Source organism: Sorghum bicolor, unplaced genomic scaffold (assembly GCF_000003195.3).
Source record: "Sorghum bicolor cultivar BTx623 unplaced genomic scaffold, Sorghum_bicolor_NCBIv3 super_90, whole genome shotgun sequence".
NCBI classification, from domain to species: domain Eukaryota; kingdom Viridiplantae; phylum Streptophyta; class Magnoliopsida; order Poales; family Poaceae; genus Sorghum; species Sorghum bicolor.
The window spans coordinates 61,385-83,839 of NW_018396463.1; the positions used below are offsets into that span (position 1 = coordinate 61,385).

Below are 22,455 nucleotides of genomic sequence, written 5' to 3' on the forward strand. Positions count from 1 at the left end.
CATGCAACCATGGACCTGTCTTGCATAAGGATTAGCACTATCTCCAAACTAACCGAACCAAGCTTTACTTGAGCCTCTTCACCTAGGAGTACCAATTAGTGAGTCCAAAATGGTTTCTTAGACTATGGTGCATTAGGCGCAAACTGTGCACCTATCTTGCACTGAAACTAACAATGTCTCCAAATGGAACGAAGCGAGATTCCATATGACACACGTCATCAAGGAATTCCATCGGGTGCAACCAAATTGATTTCCAAGCATATGGTATGTTCCATGCAAACCATGCACCTACCTTGCATAAGGATTAGCACTATCGCCAAACTGACCGAACCAAGCTTCCACTTGAGCCTCTTCACCCAGGAGTACCAAATAGTGCGTCCAAAATGGTTTCTTAGACTATGGTGCATTAGGCTCAAACTGTGCACCTATCTTGCACTAAAACTTACAATGTCTACAAGCACACCAAAGCGAGATTCCATATGACACACATCATCTAGGAGTTCTATTGGGTGTGTCCAAATTAATTGCTAAGCATATGGTACGTTCCATGTAGACCGTGCATCTATCTTGCATCAAGATTAGCACTTTCTCCAAATAGACCAAACCGAGCTTTCACTTAAGCCTTTTACCTAGGAGTACCATCGGGTGCGTCCAAAATGATTTCTTAGCCTATGCTGCATTATGTGCAAACCTTGCACCTATCTTGCACCAAAACTAACACTGTAACCAAACAGACCGATGCAAGATTTCATATGACACACGTCATCTAGGAGTTCCATCATGTGCGTCCAGATTGATTTCCAAGCATTTGGTATGTTCCATGCAAACCGTGCACCTATCTTGCATCAAGATTAGCACTATCTCGAAACAGACCGAACCGAGCTTCCACTTGAGCCTCTTCATCTTGGAGTACAAACAGGTGCGTCAAAATGGTTTCTTAGTCTATGGTGCATTAGGCACAAACTATGCACCTATCTTGCACCGAAACTAACATTGTCTCTAAACAGACCGAAGCGAGATTCCATATCATACATGCCATCTAGGAGTTCCATTGGGTGCGTCCAAATTGATTTCTTAACATATGGTATGTTCCATGCAAACTATGCAACTATCTTGTATCAAGATTAGCACTATATCCGAACAGACCAAATCGAGGCTCCACTTGAGCCTCTTCAACTACGAGTACCATCAGGTGCGTCTAAAATGGTTTCTTAGCCTGGTGCATTAGGCGTAAACCGTGCACATATCTTCTACTAAAACTAACACTATCTCTAAACGAATCGAAGCAAGATTCCATATGACACACATCATCAAGGAGTTATATCAGGTGCGTCCTAATTGATTTCTGAGCATATCGTATGTTCCATGCAAACCGCGCATCTATCTTGCGTCAATATTTACACTATCTCCAAACAGACCAAACTGAGATTTCACTTGAGCCCCTTGACCTAGGAGTACCGTCGGGTGCGTCTAAAATGGTTTCTTATCCTATGGTGCATTAGGTGCAAACCGTGCACCTATCTTGCACCGAAATGAATACTGTCTCTAAACGGACCGCAGTGAGATTCCATATGACACATGTCATCTAAGAGTTCCAACTGGTGTATCCAATTTGACTTTTGAGCATATGGTATGTTCCATGCAAATCGTGCACCTATCCTGCATCAAGATTAGCGCTATCTCCAAACAGACCGAACTGAGCCTCCACTTGAGCCTCTTCACCTAGGAGTACCAACAGGTGCTTCCAAAATGGTTTCTTAGACTTTGGTGCATTAGGCACAAACCGTGCACATATCTTGCACCGAAACTAATACTGTCTCTAAGCACACCAAAGCGTGATTCCATATGACACATGTCATTAAGGAGTTCTATCGGGTGTGTACAAATTAATTTCTATGCATATGGTACGTTCCATGCAGACCGTGCATCTATCTTGCATCAAGATTAACACTATCTCCAAATAGACCAAACTGAGCTTTCACTTGAGCCTTTTACCTAGGAGTACCATCGGGTGCGTCCAAAATGGTTTCTTAGCCTATGCTGCAATATGGGCAAACCTTGCACCTATCTTGCACCGAAACTAACACTGTCTCCAAATAGACTGAAGCAAGATTTCGTATGACACACGTCATCTGGGAGTTCCATCATGTGCGTCCAGATTGATTTCCAAGCATTTGGTATGTTCCATGCAAACCGTGCACCTATCTTACATCAAGATTAGCACTATCTCCAAACAGACCGAACCGAGCATCCACTTGAGCCCCTTCACCTAGGAGGACCAACAAGTGTGTCCAAATTGGTTTCTTAGGCCCTGTTTGGTTGAGCTGTAGATTTTGAAAAAGCTGCTGTGAACTGTGGGCTGTGGAAAAGCTGCTGTGAGCTGAGAGCTGTGGGAAAAGCTGAAAACCGTTTGGTTAGAGCAGCTGTGAAACTGTAGGATGTGTAGAAATGTCTGTAATGCCCTTGAAGGCCTGAGAGACTATTTATATGCAAATTGGTCATAAATAAATATTGTACTCACTTATTTGTATGTAAATGACTATTTTGGAAAGAAAAAATAAATTTGTTCCAAGTTTTTTAGAAGATAACGTGATAATGTCCATACAAATATAATATTAGCATTTTACAAAAGATAAGGGCTCCTCCAATCATGTCATCGCTCAACATAACTATCTCACACTAAACAAAGCATCGGCTATTCTACTACGAATAATATTCATGGCATCCTCATTCTCCGCATCTTCAGTCTCATCTTCCGGTGTCGTGTCATCCTCTTCTACCAAGTATTCATCATCAGCATCACATCTTTCGAACTCCTTATCATGTAAATTGCTATCACGAATAAAATTATGCAATGCCAAACAAGCAAGAATGATGTGCTTCTGAGTACGAGTTGAGAAACTTGGTATGCCCTTCAAAATATGCCACTTCTCCTTCAATACTCCAAAGGCCCGCTCAATGACATTTCGAAGGGATGAATGATTGAAATTGAAGACCACATACTTCCCTTGGGGTGGTCCAGAACGGTTACGAAATTCTGGAATATGATATGTGCTTCCTTTGAAAGGGGCCAGATACCCTGTTCGGTTTGGAAATCCAGAGTCTACAAGATAATACTTCCCTACAAAGTAAAATCAGTGTAAGCAAATAAATAGTACAAGTACTTCACTACCGGGCCAACTATTAGGAAGCAAATAAATAATACGTAGGTCATGCGTATACCATTAGGTGGCACAGGAAAATCATCAAAATTTGCCAAAGCATGATTGAGGATACGTGTGTCATGGGCACAACCGGGCCAACCAGCAACCGCATAGATAAACCTCATGTCAAAGTCACAAACAGCTAGCATATTCTGAGATGTATATCCATGACGACATGTGTGGTTAACCGTATCCTCAGCTGGCACAATCACTGGAACATGTGAACCGTCTATTGCTCTAACAGCACCTTTGAAGTATGGCCAGAAACGGTCTTCTTTGATTCTTTCATGTTCTGAAGAAAAAGTAGCAGCTCTTGGCTTAATATTGTCTTTACCTAACTTGCGTAAACACTTAAGTACCTCATGAAACTTAGTGTGAACTGTCCATAGTGATCGAGTGAAGCGATTTTCAACTTGTGAAAATGATTGTGGTCCTCCGACAATCCACAAGAACATCGCCAATGACTCAATGGATGAAACATTGTTAGTGCTGGTCAAACCATACTTCGAGAGTAGCAAATCATGCAGTGCCATGAAGACCTCGGTGCTCATTCGAAACATCTTATAGAAGTACCTTGGACGAGAAAAGCACCTCATCACCCATTGAAGTCCAGTTTCTGGTGTTTCCCTGTACTCTCCTTTGTTCCAATAACGATCAGTGTATTGTGCACCCATTTGACCAAGAATGGCAGCATGCTGGGAAAGCTCAGCTAGGAGTACTAGTCTGTTCTGTCCTTCTTGGGCTACACCTTCCAGATTCTCATCCATAGATAGTAATCTGATACAATGATAATAAGCAAATTGCTCTCAGTACAAGCAAATTGTTCTCAGTACAAGCAAATTATTCTCATAGTACAAGCAAATGGAAATAAAATAGGTTCAGACAGCCATACAAGCAAATAGTTGTCATAATACAAAATAATATTGGTTCACACAGCAACAATGGGAATAAAAATTGGTTCACTAGCGCCTCATCTCCTTTTCATGCTCCCTCTCAAGGACATCCAGCCTTCCTTTATTTGTTTTCAGATGGCTGAAGACCTCTCTAAATTCAGGCTTCATAATCAACATGGTGGCAGTGTGCATTAGAGGAGTTCCTTCTTCCACCCCACACTCTTCAACCAGCTTCATAGCCTATCCAATGGTGGGGACAACATTAGTGGGAGAAGCTGAGGTGGCAGATACACTTGAGATCCTATCTGCTGCACTTTCTATTTTCAAACATGTGTTTTTGTACATTCGATAAAATGGACTCTTCTCTTCTTTGGTTTCAGCAACAGTACAGGAGCTCTTGCGTTTCTTTTTCCCTTTTTTCTTCAAATCAGCCAGCTTCACATCATCCTTAGGTGGAGGTTTTGGCACCTCGGCCACGTCCTCATCACTCTCATCAGAAGATATATCACCAGGACCAGCTGCAGTGGCCCCAGTCACATGTACCTTGCCGAAAATCAGATCAAGATCATCAAGGTACTTCGGTCCTTGTTTTCTGAACCTCACATGGTTACATTTAAGGCCTTTTTCACGATTATTACACCTCTGAAATTGAATGAAAAATTTTAGCATGACTAACCATATCATACTATGGACAAAATATCAATAGAGATGCTTACAGCAAGGTGTTCATCCCACCATTCCTTGGGGCAATCAACAGTCCCCTTTGCTGCATCCCATCCAAGTCCAGTAGCATAATTCTTTAACTCCATGAACCAAACATATTCTTTTTTTTAAGTTGTCTAATTTGTTCTTCAATTGTATCTTTGTTCGCTTGTCACTAGTTTTGGCTTCAAACTTGGCTACAATATTTTTCCAACCAGTGCTAGTCCAAAGCCCTTGGGGCCTATTCCCAGCTTCTATCTCCCCTTTGCATACATCAATCAAATGCTTCAAAAAGAAGTCACCCCAATCTGCTTTGTCACCCATTCTTGAATCAAACAAAATATAATTTTCAGAAATTCCATACCATCACTTCTATCATACACACAGTATACTAAACTGAATAAATAAAAATTTATTGGAGATTATGGTACCTACGTTGCAGATCTTATCACTGGAGTCGTAGATCAATGAAGTCGAGGACGAATGGGGCGCCGACTGGAGCTGCAGTGTTGGCCAGTGACTCCAGGGTCGACGAGCAGCTGGGGAAGAGCCGACGAGGAGCCGGGGCAACACCGCGGACGAGCTGGGGCAGGGCGCGCAGGACCAGAGAGGCAAGGGTGGGCGGAGGGGGACCGGGGCGGCGCCGGAGATGACCGGGTGGCGCCGGGGAGGAGCGAGGAGCGGCCGGCGAGGTGCGCCGCCGCCGAACCCTAGCTTCGCCTTCTGGTCGCTCGATGCGGAGGGACTCGTGCGTACGGGGACTGGGGAGGGGAGAAGAAGAAAAGAACGAAACGTTTTCTTCCATAAACGATGGCAGTGCGGGTAATTTTATCCAAAGTGACTCCCCCAAAGCTGGTGAACGCTGCCTCTACCCTGCTGTAGAAAATGAACTACGTAAAAGCTGGATTTTGGAGAATCTCATGGTCTATGGAATGCCCTTTGGTTGGCTTCTGAGCTTTTGGGAGCAAAAGCTGAACCAAAGAGGGCCTTAGACTATGGTACATTAGGTGCAAATTGTGCACCTATCTTGCACCGAAACTAACAATGTCTCTAAATGGACCGAAGCGAGATTCCATATGAGACACGTCATCAAGGAGTTCCATCAGGTGCATCCAAATAGATTTCCAAGCATATGGTATGTTCCATGCAAACCATGCACCTACCTTGCATAAGGATTAGCACTATCTCCAAACAGTTTTAGTGCAAGATAGGTGCACAGTTTGATCTGTTTGGAGAAGAGGCTCAAGTGGAAGCTCGGTTTGATCTGTTTGGAGATAGTGCTAATCTTGATGCAAGATAGGTGCATGATTTGCAAGGAACATACCATATGCTTAGAAATTCAATTTGTACGCACCGAATGGAACTCCTAGATGACGTGTGTTATATGGAATCTTGCTTCGGTCCATTTGTAGACATTGTAAGTTTTAGTGCAAGATAGGTGCATAGTTTGCGCCTAATGCACCATAGTCTAAGAAACCATTTTGGACGCACTATTTGGTACTCCTAGGTTAAGAGGCTCAAGTGGAAGCTTGGTTTGGTCTGTTTAGAGATAGTCCTCATCTTGATGCAAGATAGGTGCACGATTTGCATGGAACATACCATATGCTCAGAAATCAATTTGGACACACCAAATGGAACTCCTAGATGACATGTGTCATATGGAATCTCACTTCAGTCTGTTTAGAAACAGCGTTAGTTTCGGTGCAAGATTGGTGCACGGTTTGCACCTAATGCACCATAGGATAATAAACCATTTTGGACGCACCCGATGGTACTCCTAGGTCAAGGGACTCAAGTGAAAGCTCCATTTCGTCTGTTTGGAGATAGTGCTAATCTTGATGCAAGATAGATGCACGGTTTGCATGGAACATATGATATGCTCAGAAATCAATTAGGACGCACCTGATATCACTCTTTGATGATGTGTGTCATATGGAATTTTGCTTCAGTTCGTTTCTAGACAGTATTAGTTTTGGTAGAAGATATGTGCACGGTTTACGCCTAATGCACCATAGGCTATGAAACCATTTTATACGCACCCGATGGTACTCATAGTTGAAGAGGCTCAAGTGGAGGCTCGATTTGGCCTGTTTAGATATAGTGCTAATCTTGATGCAAGATAGTTGCACAGTTTGTATGGAACGTACCATATGTTAAGAAATCAATTTGGACGCACCCAATGGAACTCCTAGATGATGTGTGTCATATGGAATCTCGCTTCGGTCTATTTGGAGATAATGTTAGTTTCGGTGCAAGATAGTGATGTGAACCCACTAGGGTTTTCGCCAGATCTTTCGATGAGAGGCGCTGGATAACTCGATTAGTGAATGGAGATGACGTTCACGGCCCGACTACAGCCTTCTAAGGCCGCGCCTTAGCAACCGATACACCGCCACCAATGGCTGTCACGATCTTGTGGAGCGCAACACCCGGCCACTAGGGCACTCGTCCTGCAAGCAATCGAAGAACCAGCAAGAACAAGTAGAACAAGTACTAAATTACTAGATGTAAATGAAGGTTTCAAACTCAATCTCTAATGAAGTGGGGTTTCGAAAACAAGAAGACGGGCGGCTGGATCAGCACGCGCGTTTACAAGCAAGTAGCGAAGGCTAAACTTTATCTAATCAAAACCCAGTTGTTCATGGCGGCTCTAGATGTAAATAAATAGAGGGGAGGACGACCAAAGGGGTACTAGACTTGTCCTCCAACCCTAGGACGCGTCCCTAATGGACTCAACTTGATACATGGGCCATTGGTCCAAAATAGGGTGACGCAGCACCAAAACAGAAAAAGGTGTGGCACAAAAACAAGGACTGCGCCCGACTCATAAGCTGCATAGATATGTGGTTGGACCCATTGGAAAGTAGACTTCATGAGCTTTCCATCAAGTATAGGAATGTCCCAGTTGGAGTCCATATGACGCCGTGGTGATCCATACAAGTTAGAGTTATTTTCCAGTCCGAATCCAACTCCCAAAACGTGTTGGGTTTGGACTCTTTGTGTCCTTGCTTTAGAAGCGACGTGGTAACTTGATAGAGGATGTTGTGGAGGCTTGGACCTAATCTCCAATCACCTTTGTTAAGTTATCACTCTTCCCATATGCAATCAGCCCTTGAAGTTGGTGTTGCCTCAAATTCCGAATGCAGTTGAACCTTCCCTTGCTGATCTTGTCCATTATTCCTGAGCAACACGAAAGTGCACGTGTCTCCATTGTCTAAATATGATTGACAAGAGTTTAAAACTGAACTTACTTGAAGGTTGAGTTGACGGGCACGAGCATGAGTAAGAGGACCAACTGGTGTAGGTGCGGATATATTGATGGTGTTGATGTCCTCATCATCCTCCCTTTCTTGGATTTGAGTCGTCCTCGACTCAAGCTCATGTTCCTCACCCAAATATGGTTTCAAATCAGCAAGTATGTCCTCCGTCTTCTTTGCTCCAAAATGTCCCATCAAACCTCCTCCATGAGCTTCCTGTAACAACAACAAACGAACAGAGCTAGCTGGAATGCATAGCTTGTTAGCTCTAAACACAAACCCATCACTAACGATGAATTTGTTCCATCCTTTTCCATCTTTACAACGCAGCAACACTTCATTAAAATCAGCATCATGAACATATTGGTCTTTGATCGTTTCTAATCCAAAAATCTTGTACTTTGCTCCACACAAAAGGCACTCCCTTCTTTGTAAGCTCATTCAATGGTGCAGCAATGGTGCTGAAATCCTTCACAAAACGGCGATAAAACCCAGCAAGTCCTAAGAAACTCCGCACCTGGGTGATTGTCTTTGGTACAGGCCATCCCTGTATAGCTTCTACCTTGGCTTGATCAACCTCAATTCCATAACCTTTGTCGAGGAGTTCTTGCACTTGCCGCTGGATCTCTTTTGTTTCCTCTGGATTTGTCCTGTATGGCGCGCGGTTTGGCAAAGATGCACCAGGAATAAGATCAATTTGGTGCTCAATCCCACGTATAGGTGGCAGCCCTGCCGGTATCTCACTTGGAAAAACATCAGCATACTCCTGCAAAATGTTATGAACAGCAGGGGGCAAAGAATGCAGCATATCTTCAATTGAAATCAAAACACCCTTACATACCAAAGCATAAGCAATAGATGTGGAAGCAATTAGTTCATTAACTTCAAATTTAGTAGCAAGCATGCAATGTCCATTTAATCTTATCTCATCTTTGTTATTTCCATTGGTATCTGCATTGTTCTTAATTTTAGGCTTGGTAATTTTAGCAACTTCATCACGTACGATAGCTTCGGGAGACATAGGTAGCAAAACAATTTTCATATCATGGTGCATAAACGAATACTGATTTGATCTACCATGATGTATACATTCCTTATCAAATTGCCATGGTCTACCTAGCAGAATATTACAAGCTTCCATAGGTACAACATCACATTCAACAACATCATGGTATGAACCAATAGTAAAATTAATTCGCACTAGTTTTGTTACCTTGGCCTTACCACTGTTGTTCAGCCACCGAATGTGATATGGATGTGGATGTGGTTTGGTGGTAAGTGCAAGCTTCTCCACCATGTTACTGCTAGCCAAGTTGTTGCAGCTACCTCCATCAATAATCAAACGACAAGAACGCTCTTTAATAACATACTTTGTTTGGAACAATGTATGCCGCTGATTCTGCTCTACCTTCTCCGCTTGAGCACTAAGCACACGCTGCACAATAAGACTCTCATAATGCTCTACATTCTCTGCACCTATCTGCTCTTCTATTGCTTCATCCCTACCTGTATCATCAGCAGCAAGCAAAGCACGTGTATCGTCATCAAAATCACTAGCAGAGGAATACCCACCATCAGCGTTAACAACCAAAACACGCTTGTTTGGACAATCTCGCTGTACGTGCCCATAACCCTTGCATCGATGACACTGAACATCTCTTGTTCTTCCCGTGGAATTAACCGAGGTGGCACTAGCGATTGGTCTCTGGGCTGATTTAGTTGCTGTATTTGTGGAAGAATCATGTGGTTTGTCGCTGTAGGAAGGTGGTGGAGCTATTGATCGGCTTGATGGAAGAGGTACACCACCCGACAATGTAGCAGATGTGCGTTGTTGCCAGGATTTCCCTGCAGAATTGTTAGATTTGGCACTAGAACGTCGTCCCTGCACTTCCCTTTCAGCTTTAGAAGCAAGATGAAACAAACGGGTTACGTTAGTATAATCTTTATAAGCAAGAATGTCCTGGATTTCACGATTTAACCCGCCCAAAAATCTAGCCGTAGCAGGTTCTTCTTCCTCCTCTAAATTACATCGCAGCATACCCATTTGTAATTCCTGATAATATTCTTCTACACTTTTAGCACCTTGTCTCAATTGCTGCAACTTATTAATCATGTCACGTGCATAGTAAGAAGGAACAAATCTAGCCCTCATGACTTGTTTCAACGCATTCCAAGTTCTAGGTATGTTATTAGGATTTTTCTTGCCATGTTCTATCCACCAAACGGAAGCAAAATCGGTGAACTCACTAGTAGCAGCCCTAACACGTGTATCCTCAGGGAATTCATGACATGTAAACTTTTGGTCAACAACAATCTCCCAAGTAATGTATGCATCAGGGTCATATTTACCATCAAAAGGAGGTATTTTAAATTTAATCTTACTGAAAGCATCATTATTATTGTGTACCTCGCGTCGGTGGTGGCCACCCATACCTCTATGGGTGTGACGTAGGCGACGTCGATGATGAGTGTCTTGATCATCTCGTTCCGTATCAGCAGTGTAATCATCATCATAATTGCCATCCACTTGGTCTTCCTCCTTGTTTTCTTCCTTATGCTTCTCTTTGTCCATTGTGTGGAAGTCATCAAAGCGTTTGAGAAGAGCAGCAAGACTTTTATCCATACTAGTAATAGATGCCTCCATCTTTGTAATCTTGTTGTTTGTGGCAATCTGCGTGTCCTCCAACTGCCCAAGCTTGTCATTCGTCACCTTCAAGTCGTCATCAAGTCCCTCTGTGTGTAGCTTCACTTGCCTTTCAAAATGTTGTATGATGCCCTTAGTGCGAGGAGACTGTGGAATTTTGTTGGTATCCTCTGTCTCTGACATGGTTTAAAAAAACACACAGTGGAAACAAGAAAAATAGGTGAAGAAATAAAAACCCTACAGCTATTAGGATGTGGCTACTGTAAGACGCTCTCTATCAACCTGTCTAACAAGTTCTTACCAATTCTTACCTTGCTCAACAGGAGGGATTGGCTACCAACAAATCCACAGCAATGGACGAAGTGTATCGGTGCCGCAGCAACAAAACCTATCAAGCTGTAGAATATGTGGAGCTATAGGTGGGCTGAAACAAGGATCGAACTAGCACCACGTTAGTTATAAAAAGCAAGTTGAATAAACGCTCAGCGGTGGTACTGTGCTAGTCCTAGCCTAGACCGTGCTAGAGACGCGAGCCTAGACACAAAGGGAAAACACAGCACACCACTAGAAACAAAATGAGCAGCCCTACTGGAAACAAAAGGAACAACAATCCCCTTTTTTTGATTTTTTTTCTCTTTTTTTCTTTTTTTCTTTCTTTTTTTTCTTTATTTTTTTTCTTTCTCTTTTCTTTTTTTGGGGAACCTCAAAACCTGATTATATAAACAAAATAGTACAAAATATCACTTCACCACTCTCACCCTCTCACTAAAGTAAGGCTGAACCTCAAAATTCAATATATCTAGCACAAGTATGAAGTGCTATCTTTCCCTTTGGATCACGTTGATGGAAACGCAGAATAGACCAACAAGTGGCTGCACCTATTATCAAGATCTACTCAAATTCGAACCCACAATAGATTGGATGCAGTTGTGACTAGATGGTGACAAGAACTCAAAACTCTAAAGGACTAAACTAAAACCAGCACTGGACACGACCGAAGCAAACACTCATTCAACCAGCCCTAACTAAGTAGTACTAGCCACGGCACAAAGGATTTTATAGGATTATGGAAAACAAATCTGCTATATTTTTTTGTCTTTTTTTGGACTATAGGAAAAACAAACACGAAGAATTGGAAATCTCTCACCGATAAACCTTGCTCTGATTACCAACTGATGTGAACCCACTAGGGTTTTCGCCTGATCTTTCGATGAGAGGCGCTGGATAACTCGATTAGTAAATGGAGATGACGTTCACGGCCCGACTACAGCCTTCTAAGGCCGCGCCTTAGCAACCGATACACCGCCTCCAATGGCTGTCACGATCTTGTGGAGCGCAACACCCGGCCACTAGGGCACTCGTCCTGCAAGCAATCGAAGAACCAGCAAGAACAAGTAGAACAAGTACTAAATTACTAGATGTAAATGAAGGTTTCAAACTCAATCTCTAATGAAGTGGGGTTTCGAAAACAAGAAGACGGGCGGCTGGATCAGCACGCGCGTTTACAAGCAAGTAGCGAAGGCTAAATTTTATCTAATCAAAACCCAGTTGTTCATGGCGGCTCTAGATGTAAATAAATAGAGGGGAGGACAACCAAAGGGGTACTAGAGTCGTCCTCCAACCCTAGGACGCGTCCCTAATGGACTCAACTTGATACATGGGCCATTGGTCCAAAATAGGGTGACGCAGCACCAAAACAGAAAAAGGTGTGGCACAAAAACAAGGACTGCGCCCGACTCATAAGCTGCATAGATATGTGGTTGGACCCATTGCATTGGAAAGTAGACTTCATGAGCTTTCCATATGACGCCGTGGTGATCCATACAAGTTAGAGTTATTTTCCAGTCCGAATCCAACTCCCAAAACGTGTTGGGTTTGGACTCTTTGTGTCCTTGCTTTAGAAGCGACGTGGTAACTTGATAGAGGATGTTGTGGAGGCTTGGACCTGATCTCCAATCACCTTTGTTAAGTTATCACTCTTCCCATATGCAATCAGCCCTTGAAGTTGGTGTTGCCTCAAATTCCGAATGCAGTTGAACCTTCCCTTGCTGATCTTGTCCATTATTCCTGAGCAACACGAAAGTGCACGTGTCTCCATTGTCTAAATATGATTGACAAGAGTTTAAAACTAAACTTACTTGAAGGTTGAGTTGACGGGCACGAGCATGAGTAAGAGGACCAACTGGTGTAGGTGCGGATATATCGATGGTGTTGATGTCCTCATCAGATAGGTGCATAGTTTGTGCCTAATGCACCATAGTCTAAGAAACCATTTTTGACGCACCTGTTTGTACTCCTAGATGAAGAGGCTCAAGTGGAAGCTCGAATAGGTCTGTTTGGAGATAGTGCTAATCTTGATGCAAGATAGGTGCACGGTATGCATGGAACATACCATAGGCTTGGAAATCAATTTGGATGCACCCGATGGAACTCCTTGATGACGTGTGTCATATGGAATCTCGCTTTGGTCTGTTTAGAAACAGTGTTAGTTTCGGTGCAAGAGATGTGCATGGTTTGTGCCTAATGCACCAAAGTTTAAGAAACCATTTTGGAAGCACCTGTTGGTAGTTTGTTGAAGAGGCTCAAGTGGAAGCTCGGTTTGATCTGTTTGGAGATAGTGCTAATCTTGGTGCAAGATAGGTGCATGATTTGCAAGGAACAAACCATATGCTTAGAAATCAATTTGGACGCACCCAATGGAACTCCTAGGTGACGTGTGTCATACGGAATCTTGCTTCGGTCCGTTTGTAGACACTGTAAGTTTTAGTGCAAGATAGGTGTAGAGTTTGCACCTAATGCACCATAGTCTAAGAAACCATTTTGGACGCACTTGTTGGTACTCCTAGGTGAAGGGGCTCAAGTGGATGCTCGGTTCGGTCTGTTTGGAGATAGTGCTAATCTTGATGCAAGATAGGTGCACGGTTTGCATGGAACATACTAAATACTTGAAAATCAATCTGGACGCACATGATGGAACTCCTAGATGACGTGTGTCATACGAAATCTTGCTTCGGTCTGTTTGGAGACAGTGTTAGTTTCGGTGCAAGATAGGTGCAAGGTTTGCACATAATGCGCCAAAGTCTAAGAAACCATTTTGGAAGCACCTGTTGGTATTCCTAGGTGAAGAGGCTCAAGTAGAGGCTCGGTTTGGTCTGTTTAGAGATAGTCCTAATCTTGATGAAAGATAGGTGCATGATTTGCATGGAACATACCATATGTTCAGAAATCAATTTGGACACACCAGATGGAACTCCTAGATGACATGTGTCACATGGAATCTTACTTCCGTCTGTTTAGAGACAGTGTTAGTTTTGGTGCATGATAGGTGCACGGTTTGCACCTAATGCACCATAGGATAAGAAACCATTTTGGATGCACCCGATGGTACTCCTTGGTCAAGGGGCTCAAGTGAAGGCTCCGTTTCGTCTGTTTGGAGATAGTGCTAATCTTGATGCAAGATAGATGCACGGTTTGCATGGAACACATGATATTCTCATAAATCAATTAGGACGCACCTGATATAACACCTTGATGATGTGTGTCATATGGAATCTCGCTTCGGTTCGTTTAGAGACCGTGTTAGTTTTGGTAGAAGATATGTGCACGGTTTACGCCTAATGCACCATAGGCTAAGAAACCATTTTAGACGCACCCGATGGTACTCGTAGTTGAGGAGGCTCAAGTGGAGGCTCGATTTGGTCTGTTCGGATATAGTGCTAATCTTGATGCAAGATAGTTGCATAGTTTGCATGGAACGTACCATATGTTAAGAAATCAATTTGAACGCACCCAATGGAACTCCTAGATGACGTGTGTCATATGGAATCTCGATTTGGTCCATTTGGAGACAATATTAGTTTCGATACAAGATAGGTGCATAGTTTGTACCTAATGCACCATAGTCTACAAAACCATTTTTGATGCACCTGTTTGTACTTCTAGATGAAGAGGCTCAAGTGAAAGCTCGGTTCGGTCTGTTTGGAGATAGTGCTAATCTTGATACAGGATAGGTGTATGATTTGCATGGAACATACCATATGCTCGGAAATCAATTTGGATGCACCCGATGGAACTCCTTGGTGACGTGTGTCTTATGGAATCTCGCTTTGGTCTGTTTAGAAATAGTGTTAGTTTCAATGCAAGATATGGGCATGGTTTGCGCCTAATGCACCATTGTCTAAGAAACCATTTTGGAAGCACCTGTTGGTACTTCGGTGAAGAGGCACAAGTGGAATCTCAGTTTGATCTGTTTGGATATAGTGCTAATCTTGATGCAAGATAGGTGCATGATTTGCAAGGAACATACCATATGCTTAGAAATCAATTTGGAAGCACCCAATGGAAATCCTAGATGACGTGTGTCATATGGAATCTTGCTTCGGTCTATTTGTAGACATTGTAAGTTTTAGTGCAAGATAGGTGCGCAGTTTGCGCCTAATGCACCGTAGTGTAAGAAACCATTTTGGATGCACTATTTGGTACTCTTAGGTGAAGAGGCTCAAGTGGAAGCTTGGTTCGGTCAGTTTCGAGATAATGCTAATCCTTATGCAAGGTAGGTGCATGGTTTGCATGGAACATACCATATGCTTGGAAATCAATTTGGATGCAACCGATCGAACTCCTTGATGACGTGTGTCAGATGGAATCTCACTTTGGTCTGTTTAGAAACAGTGTTAGTTTGGGTGCAAGATATGTGCATGGTTTGCGCCTATTGCACCATAGTCTAAGAAACCATTTTGGAAGCACCTGTTGGTACTTCGGTGAAGAGGCTTAAGTGGAAGCTCGGTTTGTTCTGTTTGGAGATAGTGCTAATGTTGATGCAACATAGGTGTATGATTGCAAGGGACATACCAAATTCTTAGAAATCAATTTGGACGCACCTAATGGAACTCCTAGATGACGTGTGTCATATGGAATCTCACTTCGGTCTAATTGGAGACAATGTTAGTTTCGGTGCAAGATAGGTGCATAGATTGTGCATAATGCACCATAGTCTAAGAAACCATTTTTGGCACACCTGTTTGTACTCCTAGATGAAGAGGCTCAAGTGGAAGCTCGGTTCGGTCTGTTTGGAGATAGAGCTAATCTTGATGCAAGATAGGTGCACGGTTTGCATGGAACATACCATATGCTTGGAAAATCAATTTGGATGCACCCAATGGAACTCCTTGATGACGTGTGTCTTATGGAATCTCGCTTTGGTCTGTTTAGAAATAGTGTTAGTTTCAATGCAAGATATGGGCATGGTTTGCGCCTAATGCACCATAGTCTAAGAAACCATTTTGGAAGCACCTGTTGGTACTTCGGTGAAGAGGCACAAATGGAATCTCAGTTTGATCTGTTTGGATATAGTGCTAATCTTGATGCAAGATAGGTGCATGATTTGCAAGGAACATACCATATGCTTAGAAATCAATTTGGACGCACCCAATGGAACTCCTAGATTACGTGTGTCATCTGGAATCTTGCTTCGGTCCATTTGTAGACATTGTAAGTTTTAGTGCAAGATAGGTGCACAGTTTGCGCCTAATGCACCGTAGTCTAAGAAACCATTTTGGATGCACTATTTGTTACTCTTAGGTGAAGAGGCTCAAGTGAAAGCTTGGTTCGGTCAGTTTTGAGATAATGCTAATCCTTATGCAAGGTAGGTGCTTGGTTTGCATGGAACATACCATATGCTTGGAAATCAATTTGGATGCACCCGATGGAACTCCTTGATGACGTGTGTCAGATGGAATCTCACTTTGGTCTGTTTAGAAACAGTGTTAGTTTGGGTGCAAGATATGTGCATGGTTTGCGCCTATTGCACCATAGTCTAAGAAACCATTTTGGAAGCACCTGTTGGTACTTCGGTGAAGAGGCTCAAGTGGAAGCTCGGTTTGTTCTGTTTGGAGATAGTGCTAATCTTGATGCAACATAGGTGTATGATTGCAAGGGACATACCATATTCTTAGAAATAAATTTGGACGCACCTAATGGAACTCCTAGATGACGTGTGTCATATGGAATCTCACTTCGGTCTAATTGGAGACAATGTTAGTTTCGGTGCAAGATAGGTGCATAGATTGTGCCTAATGCACCATAGTCTAAGAAACCATTTTTGGCACACCTGTTTGTACTCCTAGATGAAGAGGCTCAAGTGGAAGCTCGGTTCGGTCTGTTTGGAGATAGTGCTAATCTTGATGCAAGATAGGTGCACGGTTTGCATGGAACATACCATATGCTTGGAAATCAATTTGGATGCACCCGATGGAACTCCTTGATGACATGTGTCATATGGAATCTCGCTTCGTTCCATTTGGAGACATTGTTAGTTTCAGTGCAAGATAGGTGCACAGTTTGCACCTAATGCACCAAAGTCTAAGAAACCATTTTGGACACACTTGTTGGTACTCCTATGTGAAGGGGCTCAAGTGAATGCTCGGTTCGGTCTGTTTGGAGATAGTGCTAATCTTGATGCAAGGTAGGTGCACGGTTTGCATGGAACATACCAAATGCTTGAAAATCAATTTGGACGCACATGATGGAACTCCTAGATGACGTGTGTCATATGGAATCTCGCTTTGGTGTGCTTAGAGACAGTATTAGTTTTGGTGCAAGATATGTGCACGGTTTGCGCCTAATGCACCAAAGTCTAAGAAACCATTTTGGAAGCACCTGTTGGCACTCCTAGGTGAAGAGGCTCAAGTGGAGGTTCAGTTTGGTCTGTTTAGAGATAGTCCTAATCTTGATGCTAGATAGGTGCACAATTTGCATGGAACATACCATATGTTCAGAAATCAATTTGGACACACCAGATGGAACTCCTAGATGACATGTGTCATATGGAATCTCACTTCAGTCCGTTTAGAGACAACGTTAGTTTCGGTGCAAGATAGGTGCACGGTTTGCACCTAATGCACTAGGATAAGAAACTATTTTGGACGCACCCGATGGTACTCCTAGGTCAAGGGGCTCAAGTGAAAGCTCCGTTTCGTCCGTTTGGAGATAGTGCTAATCTTGATGCAAGATAGATGCACAGTTTACATGGAACATATGATATGCTTAGAAATCAATTAGGACGCACCTGATATAACTCCTTGATGATGTGTGTCATATGGAATCTTGCTTCGGTTCGTTTAGAGATAGTGTTAGTTTTGGTAGAAGATATGTGCACAGTTTACGCCTAATGCACCATAGGCTAAGAAACCATTTTAGACGCACCCGATGGTACTTGTAGTTGAAGAGGCTCAAGTGGAGGCTCGATTTGGTCTGTTCGGATATAGTGCTAATCTTGATGCAAGATAGTTGCACAGTTTGCATGCAACGTACCATATGTTAAGAAATCAATTTGGACGCACCCAATGGAACTCCTAGATGACGTGTGTCATATGGAATCTCGCTGCGGTCTATTTGGTGACAATGTTAGTTTCAGTGCAAGATAGGTGCATAGTTTGTGCCTAACGCACCATAGTCGAAGAAATCATTTTTGATGCACCTGTTTGTACTCCTAGATGAAGAGGCTCAAGTGGAAGCTCGGTTCGGTCTGTTTGGAGATAGTGCTAATCTTCATGCAAGATAGGCGCACAGTTTGCATGGAACATACCATATGCTTGGAAATCAATTTGGATGCACTCGATGGAACTCCTTGATGACGTGTGTCATATGGAATCTCGCTTTGGTCTGTTTAGAAACAGTGTTAGTTTTGGTGCAAGATATGTGCATGGTTTGCGCCTAATGCACCATAGTCTAAGAAACCATTTTGGAAGCACCTGTTGGAACTTCGGTGAAGAGGCTCAAGTGGAAGCTCGGTTTGATCTGTTTGGAGATGGTGCAAGGAATATACCATATGCTTAGAAATCAATTTGGACTCACCCAATGGAACTCCTAGATGATGTGTGTCATATGGAATCTTGCTTCGGTCCGTTTGTAGACATTGTAAGTTTTAGTGCAGGATAGGTGCACAGTCTGCGCCTAATGCACCATAGTCTAAGAAACCATTTTAGACGCACTATTTGGTACTCCTGGGTGAAGATGCTCAAGTGGAAGCTTGGTTCGGTGAGTTTGAACATAGTGCTAATCCTTATGCAAGGTAGGTGCATGGTTTGCATGGAACATACCATATGCTTGGAAATCAGTTTGGATGCAGCCGATGGAACTCCTTTGATGACGTGTGTCATATGGAATCTCACTTCGGTCCATTTGGAGACATTGTTAGTTTCGATGCAAGATAGGTGCATAGATTGTACCTAATGCACCATAGACTAAGAAACTATTTTGGACGCACTTGTTGGTATTCCTAGGTGAAGGGGCTCAAGTGGATGCTCGGTTTGGTTTATTTGGAGAAAGCACTAATCTTAATGCAAGATTGGTGCACGGTTTGCATGGAACATACCAAATGCTTGGAACTCCTTTGATGACGTGTGTCATATGGAGACATTGTTAGTTTCGGTGCAAGATAGGTGCATAGTTTGCACCGAATGCACCATAGTCTAAGAAACCATTTTGGACGCACTTGTTGGTACTCCTTGGTGAAGGGGCTCAAGTGGATGCTCAGTTCGGTCTGTTTGGAGATAGTGCTAATCTTGATGCAAGATAGGCGCACGGTTTGCATGGAACATACCAAATACTTGGAAATCAATCTGGACGCACATGATGGAACACGTAGATGACGTGTGTCATACGAAATCTTGCTTCGGTCTGTTTGGAGATAGTGTTAGTTTCGGTGCAAGATAGGTGCAAGGTTTACACATAATGCAGCCTAGGATAAGAAACCATTTTGAACGCACCCGATGGTACTCTTAGGTAAAAGGCTCAAGTGAAAGCTCGGTTCGGTCTGTTTAGAGATAGTGCTAATCTTGATACAGGATAGGTGCACGATTTGCATGGAACATACCATATGCTCGGAAATAAATTTGGACGCACCAGATGGAACTCCTAGATGGGTGTCATATGGAATCTCACTTCCGTCCGTTTAGAGACAGTGTTAGTTTTGGTGCAAGATAGGTGCACGGTTTTCACCTAATGCACCATAGCATAAGAAACCATTTTGGACGCACCCGATGGAACTCCTAGGTCAAGGGGCTCAAGTGACAGCTCGGTTTGGTCTGTTTGGAGATAGTGCTAATCTTGATGCAAGATAGATGCACGGTTTGCATGGAACATATGATATGCTCAGAAATCTATTAGGACGCACCTGATATAACTCCTTGATGATGTGTGTCATATGGAATCTTGCTTCGGTTCGTTTAGAGACATTGTTAGTTTTGGTAGAAGATATGTGCACGGTTTACGCCTAATGCACCATAGGCTAAGAAACCATTTTAGACGCACTCGATGGTAGTCGTAGTTGAAGAGCCTCAAGTGGAGGCTCGATTTGGTCTGTTCGGCTATAGTGCTAATCTTGATGCAAGATAGTTGCACAGTTTGCATTGGAACGTACCATATGTTAAGAAATCAATTTGGACACACCCAATGGAACTCCTAGATGACGTATGTCATATGGAATCTCGCTTTGGTCCATTTGGAGGCAATGTTAGCTTCGGTGCAAGATAGGTGTAAAGTTTGTGCCTAATGCACCATAGTCTAAGAAACCAGTTTTGATGCACCTATTTGTACTTCTAGATGAAGAGGCTCAAGTGGAAGCTCGGTTCGGTCTGTTTGGAGATAGTGCTAATCTTGATGCAAGATAGGTGCACGGTTTGCATGGAACATACCATTTGCTTGGAAATCAATTTGGATGCACCCGGTGGAACTCCTTGATGACGTGTGTCTTATGGACTCTCGCTTTGGTCTGTTTAGAAATAGTGTTAGTTTCAGTGCAAGATATGGGCATGGTTTGCGCCTAACGCACCATAGTCTAAGAAACCATTCTGGACGCACCTGTTGGTACTTCGGTGAAGAGGCTCAAGTGGAAGCTCGATTTGATCTGTTTGGAGATAGTGCTAATCTTGATGCAATATAGGTGCTTGATTTGCAATGAACATACCAAATGTTTAGAAATCAAATTGGACGCACCCAATGGAACTCCTAGATGACATGTGTCATATGGAATCTTGGTTCGGTCCATTTGTAGACATTGTAAGTTTTAGTGCAAGATAGGTGCACAGTTTGCGCCTAATGCACCGTAGTCTAAGAAACCATTTTGGACGCACTATTTGGTACTCCTTTATGAAGAGACTCAAGTGGAAGCTTGGTTCGGTCAGTTTGGAGATAGTGCTAATCCTTATGCAAGGTAGGTGCATGGTTTGCATGGAACATACCATATGGTTGGAAATCAATTTGGATGCACCCGATGGAACTCCTTGATGACGTTTGTCAAATGGAATCTCGCTTCGGTCCATTTGGAGACATTGTTAGTTTCGGTGCGAAATAGGTGCACAGTTTGCACCTAATGCACCATAGTCTAAGAAACCATTTTGGACGCACTTGTTGGTACTCCTAGGTGAATGGGCTCAAGTGGATGCTCGGTTCGGTCTGTTTGGAGATAGTGCTAATCTTGATGCAAGATAGGTGCACGGTTTGCATGGAACATACCAAATACTTAAAAATCAATCTAGACGCGCATGATGGAACTCCTAGATGACGTGTGTCATACGAAATCTTGCTTCGGTCTGTTTGGAGACAATGTTAGTTTCGGTGCAAGATAGGTGCAAGGTTTGCACATAATGCAGCCTAGGCTAAGAAACCATTTTGGACGCACCCGATGGTACTCCTAGGTAAAAGGCTCAAGTGAAAGCTCGGTTCGGCCTGTTTAGAGATAGTGCTAATATTGATACAAGATAGGTGCACGATTTACATGGAACATACCATATGCTCAGAAAACAATTTGGACACACCAGATGGAACTCCTAGATGGGTGTCATATGGAATCTCACTTCCGTCCATTTAGAGACAGTGTTAGTTTTGGTGCAAGATAGGTGCCGGTTTGCACCTAATGCACCATAGCATAAGAAACCATTTTGGACGCATCCGATGGTACTCCTTGGTCAAGGGGCTCAAGTGACAGCTCGGTTTGGTGATGAGGACATCCCTAGCATTCATTCATCTTCAAATGAAACTCCACTTGATATAAGTGGTCCAATTACAAGAAGTAGAGCTAAACAATTGGAGAAGGAAATTCATTCTCAGGTGAACGCTAACCTTATGTTTAATAATCAGTTTATGTTGAATGATCCTATACTTTTGAGTTCTTGTTTCAATGTCCTTAGGAATGATGGAGGGTATGAACCAGCATGGGATGAAGATGGATTCAAGCCTTTGGACATCTGAACCAAGAAGCCTATCGTGTGCATAAATAAAATGGTGGTTCATTACTTCTGCATGAGAAGGCAACCAGAAGCTAGATGGCTGACCCATGGTACAAATTCCAAGCATCACCACGGACAGAATACAAGGAGTTACGTGGCATTCTACAGATGGATGAAAGCATCTTTAAGTCTATGTTGCAGCCCATCAAACGGTTCATTATTTAGACTTCCCAATAAAGAGTTATGCTCATTTTAGTAACTGCTGCCAGAAGCTGAGAAGACGCGCGAACCAGCCACGAAATCCACTAGTGGATGTGCATGCTGTCATGTATTCAAAGCTGAACGCCCCTATCTATATATATCTCTTGTACTAGACAATGAAAGGACACATCTTGCTTGGTTAAAATTCAGAATACACAAACTCGTGGAGTTTTGTTTATGCGTGAGTCTTGAGAGGCTTGCAAAACTTGTTCTTTCGATTCCTGAGGGAGTTGTAGAACGCCGAACTGCGGTTCATCCAGTTTGTGC

General features: G+C 43.0%; 1 protein-coding gene across 1 annotated transcript; it reads right to left on the reverse strand.

Moving 5' to 3' along the window:
- Positions 1-4,336: 4,336 nt before the first annotated feature.
- On the reverse strand, positions 4,337-5,045 carry LOC110431536. Its single transcript, XM_021450632.1, has 2 exons — positions 4,813-5,045; positions 4,337-4,738 (listed from the first exon to the last, which is right to left on the reverse strand). The coding sequence occupies exons 1-2, from the start codon at positions 4,903-4,905 to the stop codon at positions 4,337-4,339; spliced, it is 495 nt and encodes a 164-aa protein (XP_021306307.1). The 5' UTR covers positions 4,906-5,045.
- Between the last annotated feature and the right edge of the window lie 17,410 nt (positions 5,046-22,455).